Source organism: Gorilla gorilla, chromosome 9, assembly GCF_029281585.2.
Source record: "Gorilla gorilla gorilla isolate KB3781 chromosome 9, NHGRI_mGorGor1-v2.1_pri, whole genome shotgun sequence".
NCBI lineage: Eukaryota > Metazoa > Chordata > Mammalia > Primates > Hominidae > Gorilla > Gorilla gorilla.
The window spans coordinates 42,453,178-42,472,330 of record NC_073233.2 but is presented as its reverse complement, the minus strand read 5'-3'; the positions used below and the strand labels follow the sequence as shown (position 1 = coordinate 42,472,330).

The following is a 19,153-nucleotide window of genomic DNA, read 5'->3' as shown; positions in this document are numbered from 1 at the left end:
GTCAACGTTAGCTTCCAGTGAGGTGCCAAATCTCACAGCCAGCTTTTCAAATTCTCCTCAAGCCTTATCACCAGGATACAGCAAGCAAGATAAAGAAACTGCCAAAACACTTAATTAACTCTCCTGGCATTGGTGGCTGCTTGAGAAGAGCTTAACTGCCAGACATTCCTCAGGAGGAGGGAAGGTGGACAGGCACATTATTCTTTTTCATGGAAAGGAAAACTTTTGGAGTACAAAGAGAGGGAAAACATGCCAGTCTTCATACTAACCTCCCCCATAAACTCACAGGCCAAGAGTTGGACTGACCACCTGAAAGTCCTGCGCCCAGCTCAGTGTTACCAGACAGGAGTCTTATGGGGTGATGAAAAACATGAGTCTGTCCGTCAGTGTGATGACCCGAGTTCCCATCCTGGCTCCACCACCTGCTCCCTGTGCGGACTAGACCAGGAACAAACTATGTGTTCCTCAGTTTCTTCATCTAGAAAAGGGGTGTGATAAGAGCACCCACTCTCAAGAGGGAATCTGTGAGAACTGTACAGGAAAATACAATAATGCTCAGAATGGTGCCTGACATGCAGTTAGTACTCCAAATGTTTGCTATTCTTATAAACCCCTGCATGATCTTCCAAAGGTTTCACCGATCACTGTGACCTGAGTCACCACAAGCTCTCTATGGTTAGAGCAGTGAGAATTGGAGCCCACCTGAGAAGTATTCAGTATGTCAGTTATCTAATGTGGCAGAAAAAATGACCCCCAAAACTTAGAGGTTTAAACAAACAAACATTTATGATCTCACAGTTTCTATGGGTCAGAAACCCAGGAGTGGCCACACCCTGGCTCAGGGTGTCTTACAAGGCTACAGTCGGCGTGTCAGCCGCGGCTGCAGATGTCTCCATTTGACTAGGGGAGGACCCACTTCCAACCTCACTCATGTGGCTATTGGCAGGCCTCGGTTCCCCGCTAGCTTAGGTTGGAGCCCTCCTTCAGTTCCTTGACATATAGGCCTCTGAGTAGGGCGGCTCACAATATGGCAGCTGGCTTGCCTCGAGAGTGGGAGAGAGCTAGCCAGCGAGGGCAGGCAAGACAATGCTAGAGTGGCTCCATCATCTAACCTCGGGACTGACAGCTGCCACTTTTGCTGCATTTTCTTTGTTAAAAGCGAGTCACAATCCATACACCCATGTCTTACCATAATGATTCACAATAGTCAAAAGGTGGAAGCAACCTAAGTGTCCATTAATGGATGAATGGATAAACAAAATGTGACATATATACACCTGAATACCACTCAGCTTTAAAAAGGAAGGAAATTCTGAGATAGGCTACAACATGGATGGACCGTGAGGACATTATGCTAAGTGAAATAAGCCAGTCACAAACATGGAATATGAAGAGAGAGAAAAGCAGGATTTAAAAATGCAAACTTCAAATGGCCTACAGAGGGACTTGCCATTCTTCTTAAGGGCAAACAAAAATCTGCTTCAGTAAAACACTGGGATGGGCGTGGAAAAGGGTGTTGCCCAAACCTTCGGCACGCCTAACCTCCACGTCTTAGACTTGGGAGTCTTTTCACTGAACGTCTTAGGGCACCCTGAGTAAGTGAGTCCAGGATACATATACACTTAAGAATGATTAAATACTGGGCCAGGCACGGCGGCTCACGCCTGTAATCCCAGCACTTTGGGAGGCCGAGGCGGGCGGATCATGAGGTCAGGAGATCGAGACCATCCTGGCTAACATGGTGAAACCCCGTCTCTACTAAAAAATACAAAAAATTAGCTGGGCGTGGTGGTGGGCGCCTGTAGTCCCAGCTACTCTGGAGGCTGAGGCAGGAGAATGGTGTGAACCCGGGAGGTGGAGCTTGCAGTGAGGCTGAGATTGCACCACTGCACTCCAGCCTGGGCAACAGAGTGAGACTCCACCTCAAAAAAAAAAAATGATTAAATACTGTATGATTCCACTGTATGAGGTACCTAGAGTAACCAAATTAATGAAGATAGAAGTAGAATGATGACTGCCCGGGGCCTGGGGGGAAGGAGAATAGGGAGTTATTTTTTAATGGGTATAGAGATTCAGATTTGCAAAATGAAAACGTTCTGGAGATTGGCTGCACAACAACGTGAACATACTTAACACCTACTGAACTGTATACTTACAAACGGTTAAAATGATAAATTTTACGGTAGACAAATTTTGACACACGCCAAAAGAATGGGATCTAAGATCTAGATCACATTTGAAGGGATGAGATTATACCAAGGCATGAATACCAGGAGGTGGGGATCATCAGAGGTTGCCTGCCACATTCAGTCAACATTTGTAAGGCCACCTGAGTGCCGCCGACCCCCAACATGTACATGGCAGGACCTGCTCACTCTCAGATGTGTCCCTCCCACAGAGAGTTCCCAAGCAACAGAAAAGCCATCGAAAGCCTGCTTCACAGCTATTACTTTATTTCTTGGAAATGGGTTATGTTGCCAATCAATGAAGCCCCAATTAAAATTCAGTTCCACCACAACCATCTTTGGTCTCTAATACATCTCATATAGAATACAAAGACAGAATAATGACCGCACTTTCAGGGCCCCATTCTCGTGCCCAGTTCCTTACAAACTGTACTGTTAGTTTTCAAGGCCAAGGATAAGGAGGGGAACTAAATCCCAGATAAGGAGAGAGAGGAGGAGGGGTTCCCATAAACTGGTGTTGCTAAAGTGGAGAAACCACTATTTCATACCCTAGTCAAATTGGAAGAAAATTATTTCACGCACTCTCTTTCTGGTCTTGGAGCCAGCCAGTTTTGCTCTACCCCATCAAGATAAATATGATAAAATATCATTTTCTCCCACATAACTGAGAGCAAAGATCTATTTTTAAGGGCTACACACCCAGCAGAAGGAGAGAGAACAAAGTTTGACTAAGTGAGCTCATCTACAGAGGTGCTTAGCAGAGTACTCGGTGCATCAAAAAGTATTGTTAAGATGGCAGTGGGTCGGCCGGGTGCGGTGGCTCACGCCTGTAATCCCAGCACTTTGGGAGGCCAAGGCGGGTGGATCACGAGGTCAGGAGATCAAGACCATCCTGGCTAAGACGGTGAAACCCCGTCTCTACTAAAAATACAAAAAATAAGCCAGGCGTAGTGGCGGGCGCCTGTAGTCCCAGCTACTCGGGAGGCTGAGGCAGGAGAATGGCGTGAACCTGGGAGGCGGAGCTTGCAGTGAGCCGAGATCTCACCACTGCACTCCAGCCTGGGCAACAAGAGTGAGACTCCGTCTCAAAAAAAAAAAAAAAAAAAGACGACAGTGGGTCAAATCTTATGTGGCATAGGGCAATATTTTGTCTAGTCAAACTATCTCTGAGATTCTTCAGGAAAACACTGCATAGAGCTCAGTGTGGGTCAGTTTTCCCACAGCACTGATGCGCTGGGGTTCCTTTGGTCAAGCACCAAAATGAGTTAGTCGGTTTGGACATAGAGGTTACATGATGCAAGAAAACACACCCTTAATACCAGAGTCTCACTCAGGGCAGGGAGATGTGTACACCCTATGAGGGATGAGGCTGCAGAATTGCAGACAGCTAAGGGAACTCCACATCTGTCTCCCATCTCACACTCACTGCAGGGCAGATTCCCACTGAGGAAATGACGGAATTCTCTACCCAATTTAAACAATAATAATAATACTTGTTATTATTTTAATAGATCGTGGATATCTGAACTCACATAACTTAAAAAACCTATACGGTGCAATATCACACAGGGTGCAAATTAAAACACAGCATTAATAACAACACTCTACCGAGAAGTCTTTTCTAGTCTTCAGCACTTAGCAAATCCACTATGTACAGAGCACAATGCCACCACGCAGGTTCGGCAGGATTTGAGAGGCAAAATGGGCACACGTCCTGTTCTTGTTACTCTTCTTGGGTAGCTCACAGCAATGCCTTCCACAAGTGGGCACCTTGTGGGGTGGCTGTTATACCCATGAAACTGACAGGTGTCACCAACTGCCTGGTGGGCCTTATTTTCTGGGAGCACATGCATATGTAGCTTATTTTCTAAGGGGATGCCCTCTGGCTAAGGAAGGCACAAAGCTGAGATTCTAAGGAAAGTATGTGTCAAGAGTTGGGCTTCATAAGTATGTGTCCACCACTAACTTTCTCCATAAAACTCATATTTATGGGACGTGGAATATGGTGAGAGAGAAAAAGCAGAATTTAAAAAAATAGGAGCTTTAAACAGCCTACAGAGGGGCCCACCATTCTTCTTAAGGGCAAGCAAAAATCTGCTTCAGTAAAATACTGGGATGGGCACAGAAGAGGGTGTTGCCCAAACTACTGACAGGCCTAACCTCCACATCTTAGACGTGGGAGTCTTTTCACTGAATGTCTTAGGGCACCGTGAGTAAGTGAGTCCAGGATACATACACACTTAAGAAACTGTATAGGCCGGGCGCAGTGGCTCACGCCTGTAATCCTGGCACTTGGGGAGGCCGAGGCAGGCAGATCACGAGGTCAAGAGATCAAGACCATCCTGGCCAACATGGTGAAACCCATCTCTACTAAAAATACAAAAATTAGCTGGGCGTGGTGGCGCACGCCTGTAGTCCCAGCTACTTGGGAGGCTGAGGCAGGAGAATCGCTTGAACCCGGGAGGCGGAGGTTGCACGGAGCCAAGATCACGCCACTGCACTTCAGCCTGGGTGACAGAGCAAGACTCCGTCCACGCCACCCCCGCCACCAAAAAGAAACAATCTCCATAGAAAATGTTCCTCAATCTTTCCTATCTATGCTAATACTTACTTGATTTTGCATTCTTGTTCCCTATTTTGTGTCCATCACTGGCAAGACATTGGCATGTTTGGTTTTATAAAAATTTGATCTTGTGTAAAGGCCAGCAATACGTTGCGTTCAGTCAGAAGTTTGGAAATTTCTAGGCAAATGGCAGGATTATAAACCTCTCTCAGGTGAGTGTAGAATGGTGGCGCTCAGCCTTCAGTGTGCATTAGAATCACCTTGAGGGCTTCTTAAGTAAAACGCCAATGGCTGGGCCCACTCCCGCCAGTTGATTTAGCTGATCTAGAACGGGGCCTGAACAACTGCATTTCTGGCTGGGCCCACCGACACCAGTTGATTTAGCTGGTCTAGAATGGCGCCTGAACAACTGCATTTTCGGAGTTCTCATGTGATGCTGATGCTCCCGGACTGAGGATTATACTTTGAGAACCACTGCGAAGGGTCGACCCAAGAAAGGCATTTTCCAGGCAAAGACAATCAGAAGCTAATTCTATCCAAGACTCGCCTCCCACAGCTGTTCTCTGCACAAATCTTGGCAAAGTCTATGCCAATACACATTTTGTCTTTTCTTTCCTATGGACCTCAGGCATATAGATTTAGATTGACCATAATCCTTGGTTTGTAGCCCACTCTCACCAGTGGTTATGTATGCCCATCTGTTCATTCACTCATTCATTTTTAATAGCATAAACACCAATCAAAATAAAAGCTAGGACCTTGAAAATAACCTACATCTAACTACATGGAACTTATCCATCATCTATCCTACCTCCCAATATATGAGTTAACCAGCTAAGCAGTTAACCATCATTCTCTTACTTTTCTTTTTACACTTTTATTAGATCTATAAACTATGGTACAATCATATAGTAGAACACTGAACATCAGTCAAGACAAACAATCTCCAACAACAAACAATACAGGTGAATCACAGCAATATAATACTAAGTGAAAATAGGAAAGATTACATACAGATGATACCAATTTATAACATTAGAAATATATATTCTTTCGGATGCCTTAAAACAGATGTGCATTTTAAATCTTAGGATTTCTAATCACTGAAGAAATGCTAAAAAAAAAGAGTCCATGATTAAAGAAATGTACCCGGTCAGTTTTAACTAGGGAGGACATGACCTTATCCCATTGTGTCCTCCTCAGACTCCCTAACAAAGCTCATCTTCCCATCCTCCAGCTGCATCCCTCAGCTTCCATGAGACAGCCCCAAAATCAATAGCCCAGACACAAGGAGGCAATTCACAGAAAAGGAAACAAAGTAGTAAACAAACGTGACGGGAAAAAATGTGAACTCTGCTCATAATCAGAGAAATGCAAATGAAAGCATTTGGGGAGGTTGTTATTCTATGACTACCAAATTAGCAAAAATGGGAAAAAAAAAATAGGGCAGCAGTTGTGATGCCTGTGAATGTCTGTGATAGCACAGTAAAACTGACAGGCACAGACAATGATGTCAGCAATGTAAACTTAAAAAAGAAAAAAAACACAGCTGCATGCTGAGGTGTAACAGACACCTGCGCAGACATCCCACTCTGCGGACTTTATCCCAAAGAAGTAATTCAAGGGAAAGAAACAACCTGGATTGCCCCAATAAAGCATTGTCTCAGAAAACCACAGGAGAGCAACATGACAGTATGTAACACAGTTGGGGCATATTACAGTTTTGAAGAGAAATGTATAGATGATATTTAATTCAGGAACAATACAAAATTCAAAATGGTAGGTGTGTTGTAGTTAAAGCCATGTAAACACGGGTACCTACCTGTACAAGGGCTGCAAGGCTGAGTGCAAAAACTAACAGAGCTATTGTGTTTGGAAGTGGGAATGGGTGTTGCTTTCTGCCTTTCAGTGTGTTCCATTACTGCAGTGTTGTGTTGCAATTATCTTTTTAGAGCTTGAGAGGTTCCTACCTTGAGAACTTTCACAGCTTTCCTCATCACTGTTGTCTTGACAGTTATTCTGTCCATCGCAGATGAAGCTCTTGTCAATACAGAGGCCGTTCTTGCAGTGGTAGCGGGCGGTGGAGCAAAGCAGAGGGTTTGCTGCTGCAGAGGGAAAACATAGCACATTACCAGGGAGGCCAGCAAGTTCCCTTGGGGACCCTGGAACTTCTTCCAGCCTGGGGTGTGTCCCACTCAGGAAGCAGTAAGCTTATCTTCTAAGCTGGCAGACTCAAAGCCCATCCTGTAAGGCTGGCCAGCCAAACCTGGACACAAGACTTACTCTGCCTCATTCTAAAACCTCCTGGGGGTCTTTGGAGAGATCTGCCACTCTGGTTAAGTAAGTCTGCTTAATAACTGAATATTGATGCCTTTCAACACCAGCAACAGGAATCTCTCTGAGATGCATCAAATATTGAGTTCATCAACACTTACCTTCTTTGGTGACAGCACAGGGTCATTCTTAGGAACATTAATTTTTAGACCAGGCTATAATACAGGGTTGCCTTTGGCTCCTTTTTAGAACTTTCTAGTCTCTTTTTAAACTATCCTAGGCTGCTGTGCTTTTGGAATTCTTTTTAATTTTTTTTTCCATTTTTGTTTTTTTATTTATGCAAATATATGGGGTACAGGAGAAATTTTGTTACATATACATAATGCATGATGTGATCAAGTCAGGGTATTCAGCTGTCCATTACTCAAGTGCAGTACATTTTTGTTAAGTATATTCACCCTACTCTGGTTTCCTTTTATCTCACTGTATGTTTGTATCTTTTAACCCACTTCTCTTCATCTCTTTATCTTCCTCCCTTCCCCCCACTCACCCTTCCAAGTCTCTGGTCTCTGTTATCTATTTTGCCACTCTCCACCCCGACATGCTAAATGCCTCACCCGAAATGGTCAACTCGAAGGCTGGCCAGCAGCCACTGAGGGGTCTGGGCAAAACCTGAACCTCATGGACATATCCTGGAGGAGGCAAGAGTGAATGGCTGGTAGCATAAGAGACACATGGAGCAAAGCCAAGCCAGAAGGAGTAGCTGAGGCAGGGATTGACTTACCTCTCTGCCACTGTGGAGGTAATGACATGATCTGATCCCACAGCCGTGTAGGATGCTTCCAGTTCCCTAACTATATATCAGCCTTTTAATTCCTCACTTATTCTTTATGACTCACTAAGGCAAACTTAGTAGCCTCGATTTCTTCTTTGCAAACAAAAAAGCCCATGAACCTAGTTGGTCAGTGAGCATTTTCTGAGCAGCTCCTCCATGAGGCTCCTATTCTAGGCACTTTCTGAGACCTCAAAGGAAATGACAGATCTGGGCCCTCCCCTTAAGAAGAAGTGTGACAACTGGCCAGTACAAGGTCAGCACAAAGCTACTTAACAACACAACAGCAAATCTCCACAGAAAACTAGTATTTCTACAGTACAATTTACTTGCAGTGTGATTCAAACAAGGTTCATTCCAGGGCTCTGTTTTCAATAACTGAATCAGCCAAGTAGAAATTACTCCAATCCCAGCTCTGCCACTTATTAATCTTGGGCAAATTACTTCACCTCTCTGAGCCTCAGCTGCTTTATCTGTGGACAGGACCCTCTACATGATTTGTGAGGTCCAGTGCCTACTGAAAATGTGGGATCTGCTGTCAAAAATTATTTTAAAAACTCAAGATGGCAAGAGCAGAACATAAAACCAAGCATGGTCCCCTTCTAAGCTAAGCACTGGCCCTGTATGGCTACGCCAGCCACAGACCAAGAAGCTGATACTGCTACTTACGGCATTAATCTGCACATCAAATGATATCCGTGGGAAAATGTACAGTGCCCAGTCTGACATGTAGCACAGGCTCAGGGAATGTTACACTCATTGTCCTCATTATGTGAATCTCGGTCCTACAGAGTGCAGCCCTCCCACAAGGAGCAACATCTGTAATGATGAAGAGGGGTCATCCCAGACATCAGGGAATGAACTGAGCAGGCACCCATATTCATGTGGTGGGTACAGCACCAGAACAGACGCCAGGCCCAGCACAGAAGATTGCTATGTTGCTACAGGATCAGGGCCACACCAGCTCCAGTGTCTCTCTGTGGTCCTCAACGGCAAGATGGCAGTTGTAATCTACTCCCTATGCTTCTCTGAGCTGTTGTGAACACAGAGATCACAGCTGCAAGGACTTGGTTAACTTCACAACGTTATATAAAGCTGAGGAACTGAAGACTTTTTTATTTTAACTATTCAATCCCAAAAGTTTGATTTGAAAGGTCAGAGAGGTGGGGAAATGGAGGAAACCAGTGCTTTCAGTGTTGAGGATGATGGACCAATGATGTAAATTCAAACAAAAGTGGTCTGGCCTGAAAATGGAAGTTTTAATTATTGACATCGCTGTGGGCCAGAGAATGGCTCAACTGGATCAAGCTGAAACCGAGGTCTGACTTCAGCCAAAACCGAGATGGAGAAATCCAAAACCACAAATCACGTCTGGTTTTTGTCCAAGGCAGCTCTCCAAACCCTTGTGTCCATCAACATCCCACCATGGTGGCCTTCAGCTTCTCTAGGACCTTGTGGGTCACATCTATGCAACCAAAACATCAGTAACCATCTGCTCACTCAGACAGCCTGGGAAAAGCATTCTAAGTGCTCCAAGAGGGGGCGTTCATAAGCTTATGTAAACGTCCTGATGGGGAAAGCTGTGCAGAGTCATCCTTGCTGAAACCACTGTCATCTACTTACTTTTCCTTCAGTCTTAGACCCTTTCAACCTCTCAAACTTTCCAAGGAAAAACGTCATATACGTGTTTATGTGTGTGTATGTCTACAAGTATGTGTACGTATGTTTAAAAACCAACTCACAGATTGGTTGTAATGCATATAACCCAAAAGACTAGTAGCAAGAATATATAAAGAACTCTCAAAAATCAAAAAGAAAAGATAACTCAATAGAAAAAAGGGCCAAGGATGTAATCAGGCAATTGACATAAGAGGAACGGCAAATGATCAGTAAAAACGTGAAATAATGTATACTGTCACTGGTGACGACGTGCCACTATGGATAAGACTTACCACACTCAAGGTCTTAAAGTACCAGGTCATTGGCAAGAATGTGGAGGGAGAGGAAGTCTCATAAGTTACAAGTGGGGGTGCAAATTGGTACGTCCACCTAGGAGGCCCATTTAGGAATAGTAAAGCCTATGGTGCACATGGCATGGCCCAGTAATTTCACTTCCAGCTACATATTCTTCTCTAGAGAGACTCTTTTTTCTTCCTTTTTAAGAAACAGGGTCTCAGTCACCGACTGCAGTGCAGTGGTGTAATCATACCTCACTGTAGCCTTCAACTCCTGGGCTCAAGCGATCCTCCCACCTCAGCCTCCTGAGTAGCCAGGACTACAGGCATATATCACCATGCCTAGCTAATTATTTAATGTTTTGTAGAGACAGGGGTCTTGCTATGAAGCTCAGCTTGGTCTCAAATCCTGGCCTCAAGCAATCCTCCCACCTCAGCCTCCCAAAGTGTTGTAATTACAAGCGTGAGCCACTGCAAGACTCTTGAAGAAACAAAAATGTTTACTGAAGCCATTATTTGCAAAATTAAAAAATCAGAAATGACTAAAATGGGCCAGACATGGTGACTCACACCTGTAATCCCAGCACTTTGGGAGGCTGAGGTGGGTGGATCATTTGAGGTCACGAGGTCAAGACCAGCCTGGCCAACATGGTGAAACCCTGCCTCTACTAAAAATACAAAAATTAGCTGGGTGGTAGTGGCGCATGCCTGTAATCTCAGCTACTTGGGAGGCTGAGGCAGGAGTATCGCTTGAGCCTGAGAGGCAGAAGTTGAAATGAGCCGAGTCCATGCCACTGCACTCCAGCCTGGGTGACAGAGTGAGACCCCGTCTCAAAAAAGAAAAGAAAAGAAAAGAAAAGGCTCAAATGTTTACTTATAAGAGAATAGATACCATGTGTTATACTGTTACAATGCCAGGGCTGGCTAACTGTTCCTATCAAGGGCCAGATAGTAAATATTGTAGGTTTTGGTAGCTGTTTGGTCTTTTGTCTCTGTTGTAATGACTCAACTTTGCCATCGTGTCACAAAGCAGCCACAGGTAATTTGTAAATGAAGGGCATACTGTGTATGCATACAACTTTATGTACAAAAACTGGTGCTAGGCAAAATAGGGCCATAGTGCATCAACCAATGCTGTATTGTAGTGAAAAATCAATGAACTGGTGTCAAGATGGATAAATCTCACAAATACAATAGTGAGGGAGAAAAGCAAGCAGTGATGGTGCCAGGAAGCAGACAAATGCCTGGGCAGACAGGGGCGAGTCCCCGGTGAAACCCCACCTCCAAGCCAAAGACAGTTTAAAGCCTGAAAGCCAAGCTACAAGTCAAATCCACAGACTGGATTGAGAAACTGTCTTCTTATTTGGTGCACTCTCCTCTGATGGATCCCCACCATCACCTATTTTACATATACCTACCCTTTCCTAATTGGTTTTCTACACTGTCACGCCGAACTTTGAGCGGTGTCTTCACTTTAACCTTTTTTGCACAGTCACAAACCAATCAGCATGGACTCCCCATTCTGAGTCCATAAAAAGCCCTGGACCCAGACACACTGGGAGAGAAAACCACCCCTGCATCCCCTCTCCACTGAGAGCTGTTCTATCACTCAATAAAATTCTTATCTACCCCCACACACCCTTCAAATTGTCAGCATATCTCATTCTTCTTGGACATGGGACAAGAGCTCAGGAACCACTGAACGTGGGTACAACCTATAACACAGGTGGGCTGAATGGGCAGGGTGCCTCCAGCAGTAGACCTGGGGTGCAGTAAGGCCTGGGCGGGGCAGGGAGGGTCACTGCCTGTGGAGGTACCCGACTGGCAAAGTGGCCCAGAAAAATCCTGTGTCAGTAGTAGGCTATGTACTGTACTATATTACATTAATATGAAGTTACCCCATGCAAGAGAATGCTACTTATCATAGCAGGATTAAAAAAATATATACAGAAAGAAAAAAAAAAAACCTTAATGGGAATAAACAACCCCAAGTCCAGAACAATGGATGCCTCTGGAGAAAAGAGAAGATCCCAAAGGGGCATGGCTGAAATTTCTAATTATATTTGGTAATATTTTATTATTTTAAAATTCTGAAGCAAATACAGCAACACAATGATACATTTTTGAAACTGGATGTTGGGAATGCAGGTGTTCATTTTACTTTACTTTTCCTTTTCAGTAGGTTTGAGAAACTTCGCTAAACATTTTTGAACATCTAGTCTAGCAGAAACGTTTCCATGAGCACTCACTTCCCTTCCCTTTTACTCTCCCATCATAAAGCTCTCCCTGGTCCACAAACACCTCTTAATATTTAGTATCTTTCACACTCAGGGGCACAGTTGCTCAGGAGACATAGCTATATCCTTGTATACAACCACACCTAGCATTCCACCTTGTCAATGACTCCTCATAAAACACAGTGTAATCTCCCCCATCCTTTGCAGGGCAGAAAAAACAGAAGCAGAGGATGGTAGAGGAACACAGCCCAAACCTAGCAGCAAGCCACAGAAAAATGCCTCCCAACCATCAAAATATACATCACAATGTTCATGCCTTGAAAGTGCCAGGAGCTTCCTCAAGGAAAAGGCCTCAGGCCATCACCTCTCTCAGGGTCTATGGCTTCTCCATTTACGTAAATTCCAACAAGTTCTGTATTCCAGCTCCCAAGGACAAAGCAAATAAAAAGGGAGAGGGGATGCCACTTACTGCCTTGCAGACAAACTGGCAGCAAGAAATAAAAGCTGACAGCCAGAGAAGGGGACAGAAACGCTCTAAAAAGCAACCTCAAGAATTCCAAAAGCTAAAAATTTGATCACATGGCGGTAGAGAGTGGAAAAATAGATAACAGAGACTGGGAAGGGTGAGCAGGGGGAAGGGAGGAAGATAAAGAGATGAAGAGAAGTGGGTTAAAGGATACAAACATACAGTGAGATAAAAGGAAACCAGAGTAGGGTGAATATACTTAACAAAAATGTACTGCACTTGAGTAATGGACACCTGAATACCCTGACTTGATCACATCATGCATTATGCGTATGTAACAAAATTTCTCCTGTACCCCATATATATGCATAAATTTAAAAAATAAAAATAAAAATATTTTAAAAAGAATTCCAAAAGCACAACAGCCTAGAATAGTTCAAAAAGAGACTAGAAGGTTCTAAAAAGGAGCCAAAGGCAACCCTGTATTATAGCCTGGTCTAAAAATTAATGTTCCTAAGAATGACCCTGTGCTACTACCAAAAAAGGTACATGTTGACAAAGCCAAGATTCTATACATCTCAGAGAGATTCCTGTTGATGGTGTTGAAAGGCATAAATATTCAGTTATTAAGCAGACTTACTTAACCAGAGTGGCAGATCTCTCCAAAGACCCCAGACAGCTCAGATTTCACTACATTTCTTCCAGACCCTCTGCAGCTATTTACTTGGCTCAGCCAGATTTCAGAATGATTGCATTCGGGACTATGGTAGACAAGTCTTAGGGGTTTCTGTGGTCCCATGGGGCCTGGTCCAGGACCCTGGAAATAGTAAATGCTCAATGAACAGATCATAAACAGACCAGGAAACATTTCATCCTCTGGGATGTTATGTTTCACTATCTTTTAGCCATATTTAATGTGCTCCAAATGTTTGTTTTCTTTGTCCTCGTTGTGGCTTACCAGTCACTGAGAAATGTATTATGTTACTCAGTTAACTGGGGAGAGGAACATTGTATTTTACAATATTTATTTCACTAGGGGTGGAAAAAACTGTCTGCAGAGTTAACTTCAAAAACTGAATCGTAGGCTCAAAAGCTCCTTGGTTATTATTACCCAAAAAAACACAGGGTTCTAAAGCTCTATTTCCCAAGCCACGACACTCAGGAAAAAGAACTTGTTTCTCTTTCTGGCAGAGGGAGGGAGGGAGGGAGGCAGGAGTGAAGGGAACCGCTTAGTGGTTAATTAAACTGGCAGGGTTTACTTCAACCATATCTAAAAGATAAGACCGAGGGACCACTGCCATCTCCCAAAAGCAACTGACCTGCTTCAAGACAGGAAATGAAGCAATCTGTCTACAGTAGGACTTAGGGAAATGTACTCTTTAATTCATTTAAAGTCTGTGAAGTCGGCTCCTCTCCTACCTCAAAGGGTCTTGACAAAAACACATAAATGAGAAACTCCTTGTCATTAGCCCCCACAATTCCCATCGGCTCCTCCATCCTGAGGTGGTCACCACTCACTTCCCAACCTCATAGCCTCCACACGGTCCTTGTCTTCCCAGCCCCAATTTCCCTGGAAACCAGGCAACTGAGGGAGAGGAGGCTGCACTGAGACTTCTCTTCTAGAGGATAGAGGGCGCCTGGACCCAGGAAACCAGAGCCCACTGAAGCAGTCTCCCTGCAAATCATCCCGACAACAAGCCCTGCACCCTTTGTGACTTGGAAAATGCTCGCTGCCTTGACCTTGGCTTGCCTATGGACACCCGTCAGTTCCTCCTTCCTAAGTCTGCTCAACAGGTCCTCTGGGCCTCTCCCAGCCCCAAGGCTACCAGGTCCCCCAGCCTCAGCAGCCTTTCCCCCTCGAAGACAGAACGTAGCCTATGTACAGCCGCATTCTGCACATGGAACTTCTTCTGTGTCTGTAGGAGAGGAAAGGGCCACCACTCTGGGCAAGCAGGCAAGAGGCAAAAATACTTCAGTCTTGCTTCCCTTTTCCTCAGGCTCTAATGACTCGAGGATTTTAATTTTCAAAACCCCTCTAGAGTCAGTGCAAGGGGCCACTGGCAGAACTCAGTCATTGCTAATGGTAGTCTGTTTCTTCCTTGTCGGTAAAGGCTTCCTGGACATGGTTATCTCCTGTCCAACACCCAACCCTGCCTTTTCCGGGGAACAAGTCCAGTATCACTGCTTCAATCACCACCTTTCTGTGGATAGCTCCCTAAACCTTCCCCCAGAAATAAACATCTTTCTCCTACTGCCTCATGGGTTCCTCTGCCTGAACACCCTCTCACCTCAAACTCTGCATGTCTGAAACTGACATTCTCCCTTCTGCTCCTAGCCTCTCCCTCTTCCTGTGGTCCTGCTGCTATGAAAGGGCCACCATTTCCCAGTTCCCCAGTCTCCCATCATGTGATCTTCTTCCTCTCCTCATCCTGCATCAGCTCAGTATCAACTGCTTCTGAGTATAAAATATAACCTTTTATATTCTCAACTTCTTATGATCTGCCCCAGCTGACAATTCCAAGCATACATTTTGCTGTAGTGGTTAGAAGTGAAAGTGTGAAGTCCACCTGGGCTCAAATTTCAGCCTACCACTTCACTAGCTATGTGATGTTGGAAAAATTATTCAACTTCTCTAAGCCTCAATGTCCTCATCTATAAAGTGAGGACAAAAACAATGTCTCTGTCATAAGCTTTTATAAAAATTAAATGAGCAAAGCACGGAAAGTAGCATGTGGCCCATAGTAGGTGCTCAATAAATGTTTATTATAATAATTATTAGCCAGGCATGATGGCTCAAGCCTGTAGTCCCAGCACTTCAGGTTGCTGAAGTGGGAGGATAGCTTGGGGCTAGGAGTTCGAGACCATTCAAAGCAGCATAGCAAGACCGCTTCTCTACAAAAAAAAAAAAAAAAAAAAGTTTAAAAATTAGCCAGGCAAGGTGGCATGCACCTATATCTCTAGCTACTTAAGAGGCTGAGATGGGAGTATCAATTGAACCCAGGTGACTAAGGTACAATGAGCTATAATTGCACCACTGCACTTTAGCCTGGGCAACAGAGTAAGACCCTGTCTCTAAAACATATGTATTGGGCAAAAATTAGCTGGGCGTTGTGGTACACGCCTGTAATCCCAGCTACTCGGGAGTCTGAGGCAGGAGAATTGCTTGAACCCGGGAGGCTGAGGTTGCAGTTAGCCAAGATCGTGCCACTGCACTCCAGCCTGGAGACAGAGCGAGTCTCCATCTCAAAAAAAAAAAATGTATTGGGAATACACATTCATATAATAGTTAAAAGTTCAGGCTCTGTATTTATACCGCCTAGGTTGATACCTCAACTATGCCACTTACTAAGTGTGTGAATATGGGCAAGTTATTTATCCTTTCTATGTCTCTGTTCCCTTATCTATAAAAAGGAGGTAATAATACTATCTACCTACAATGAGATCATCCACGTAAAGCATGTAGAAACTGGCCATACACAAGGTAAGTGCTCAGTAACTGACAGCCAAGCAGTTCACTTGCCCTGAAAGTTTGTATACTATACAGGCAAGTCAATATGCCATTACGAGAAAGCATGAGAAGTACCATTTATTCAGTATATGTTTGTCGCTTGCTAAGGCTGAGCCTGACAATATACATGGTGCTGGAAATATAGCTGTGAGCCACACTATAATACCACCTCATGGCTGTCACAATGTAGTAGGGAAGACAGTAAGTGTGGGGAAGGATGAAGCAGGGGACAGAAACAGAGTGTGAGACTGGGGAAGAGAGGGGTCATTTTTCATAGAGTGGTCATGGAAGGCCTCTCTGATGAGGTGACATTTGTTTGAAGAAGGTCCTGTATGGTCTGAGAACAAACAGGAGGATGACCCAGCCCAGCCTTGGCAAACCAGAAAGATTTCCAAAGGAAACCAGTCATATAAGAGTCTTTAAGGAGACCTTGATGATGCAGCTTTGGAGTACTGGGAGGAAAAATTTTCCTGTTGACACTTGTAGCTCGGCTAGTCCACCCAATAAAAGACACAGCTTTCTGAGGCTACAACTGATGAATTGGCTGAGAGGTGAAGAGGAAATGGGGACTCTCATCTGGATTGACATGAATAGAGCTACAGAAATATGCCAGGAGTGTGGAGCTCTGTGCACAAAAACACAGACATACTAGCTAAATGATTCAGTGGTACTCAGAATTCAGGCAAGAATTTGTCATCAGTGGAGAGATACAGTCCAGGACACAGTGGTTTTTCTGGGCACAACTACAATAAAAGCTGTAGCAGAAGATCTTCAGCTCGAATCAATTTTCTATCATGGTCCCCCAGACACCCTGCCATTTCAGTTCTTGGCTGGAGTCCTCGTCCTTACTGAATGAGGACTGGGGTGAGAGCCGTGCTGCCAGCCAACCCAGGGTTTCACCTCCAGCCAAGAACGTATGAGGACAGCGGAAGAAAGAGGCCAAATAGCAAAAAGCAGAAAGGAAAAAAAGTCAAAGGGCAAAATCTCAGCATTGTGAAGCTCTAAAAGAAAATACTGGTTTTGGGGGGCTGGGTGGGGTGGCTCACACCTGTAATTCCAGTACTTTGGGAGGCCAAGGCAAGCAGTTGGCTTGAGCTCAGGAGTTCAAGACCAGCCTGGGCAGCATGGCAAAACCCCATCTCTACCTTTTTTTTTTTAATTTGGCTGGGTGCAGAGGCTCATGCCTGTAATCCCAGCACTTTGGGAGGCCAAGCAGGGTGGATTTCTTGAGGCTAGGAGTTCGACACCAGCCTGGGTAACAGGGTGAAACTCCGACACTACTAAAAATACCAAAAAAAATTTAGCCTGGTGTGGTAGTGTGCGCCTGAAGTCCCAGCTACTCTTGGGCAGCTGAGGTGGAAGAATCACCTGAGCCTGGGAAGTCAAGGCTGCAGTGAGCTGTGTTCGTACTACTGCACTCCAGCCTAGAAAATGAGAGCGAGACCCTATTTGGAAAAAAAAAATTATATATACTGGGTTTTTGCTTATCCTCACTCCTGAGTGCAAAATGAATGCTAAACCTGGAAAACACATGTCTGCAAACCAAAGTTCTTTAAAAATATAACTCTCTAGTTATTTTTGTTAAAGTCAAGACATCACCAAACAGAACCACTTCTTTAACTTTTATTTATTTCTTCTCACCATTTCATTATGGAAAATTTCAAACGTATACAAAAATACAGACTGGTTTATTGAACTCCATGGGTTTAACAATTATCAACTCACTGAACATTTTGTTTCAATCCCTGATGGAACTGGCTTGAAGTGCATCCCAGATAGCACATAATCTCTTTATATACTTCAGTATATATTTCTAAAAGATAAGGACTTTAAAAAATAGACACAATATCATTCTTACATATCAAAAATAAATAATAATGCCTTAATATCAAGTATCAAACCATGATTTAAATTTCTCTATCTCAATTTTTTTAATAGTTGATTTGTATGATCAGCATTCAAATATGGTCCACACATCACATTTAGTTAATTTGTCATTTACTCTCTTTTAATCCGTAAGTTCCCTTTTCCTCTGTTTTTTTTTCTTAGAGTTTATTTATGAATGAAACTGGGTCTTAAAGAATTTCCCACATTCTGTATCTAAAAGTTTGCCTCCCTGTGGGGTCATTAACATATTCCCCTGTCCCTGAATTTCCAGTAAACTAATGGTTAGATTTAGAGGCTCAATCGGATTCAGGTGGGATGATTTTGGCAGAACAATCTCATAATGGTAATGTGTATTCCTTTGCACCGCATCAGACGACTGTCTTTTTGTGCTGCTGAAACTGGCTTATAGAAGTTCCTGCTCCAGGTCAGATACAGTCATCACACCTCACTCTGGCTTTCCCACTGAATATCACTTAAAAAACCTGAAGAGAATGCATGCAGTAGCTGTGAAGGGTAATTTGGAGCAGGCCAAATGGAGAATAAGACCAAAATTTAAACTATCACCAAAATGGTGGCGAGTTTACCGTATTTTCTCCCTTCTGGAGCCCCAGGAAACTGGAAAGAACCAGAGACACTAAGAAGAGAAAGGAGCTCAGAAAAGCTAACCCATAAAACTGTTTACAAACTCCTAGGATGATCCCCTCAAGCTGCATGCACATGGACCTGGTCCTAATCAGCACATCAAAGACTGAACTCATAAACTACTGGTAGGGGCATAGGCAGGATACATCCAAATAGCATTGCAAAAACAGCGTGAAAACGATTGTAACCATAGCCCACAGAGGGCTGGTAGAAACCTGTGGCCTGACCTGCGCAGGTCATTTACCTACGAAAACACATATATAAGCACTCCCGCTAGGCTTCAAATAAGACCCAGAGTGTCACACATAATAATCAAAATATCCAGAATATAATCCAAAATTTCTTGTCATATTAAGAACCAAGAAAATCTCAATTCATTTGGGTTAAGACAATCAACAGAGAAATGCCAAGATGACACAGATGTTGAAGTTATATGATGAAGATTTTATAGCAGCTATTACATAAATGCTCGAGTAAGCAATCACACACACTCTCAAAACAAATGGAAAAACAGAAAGTCTCAGCAAAGAAAGATATAAAGAAAACCAAAAAGAAATTTTAGAACAGAAAGATACAGTAACTGAAATTTAAACAACTAAACAA

The 19,153-nt window shown here is 43.8% G+C and overlaps 1 protein-coding gene across 3 annotated transcripts in view; it reads right to left on the bottom strand.

The window, feature by feature from the left end:
• LDLRAD3 (low density lipoprotein receptor class A domain containing 3) overlaps positions 1–19,153 on the bottom strand; it is a 286,928-nt gene that overhangs the window by 124,572 nt on the left and 143,203 nt on the right. For all 3 annotated transcript variants that reach the window (XM_019036946.4, XM_055355538.2, XM_019036947.4), the window contains one exon: positions 6,720–6,854. In XM_019036946.4, coding sequence (XP_018892491.1) covers positions 6,720–6,854 — 135 coding nt within the window. The remainder of the gene's footprint in view (positions 1–6,719; positions 6,855–19,153) is intronic.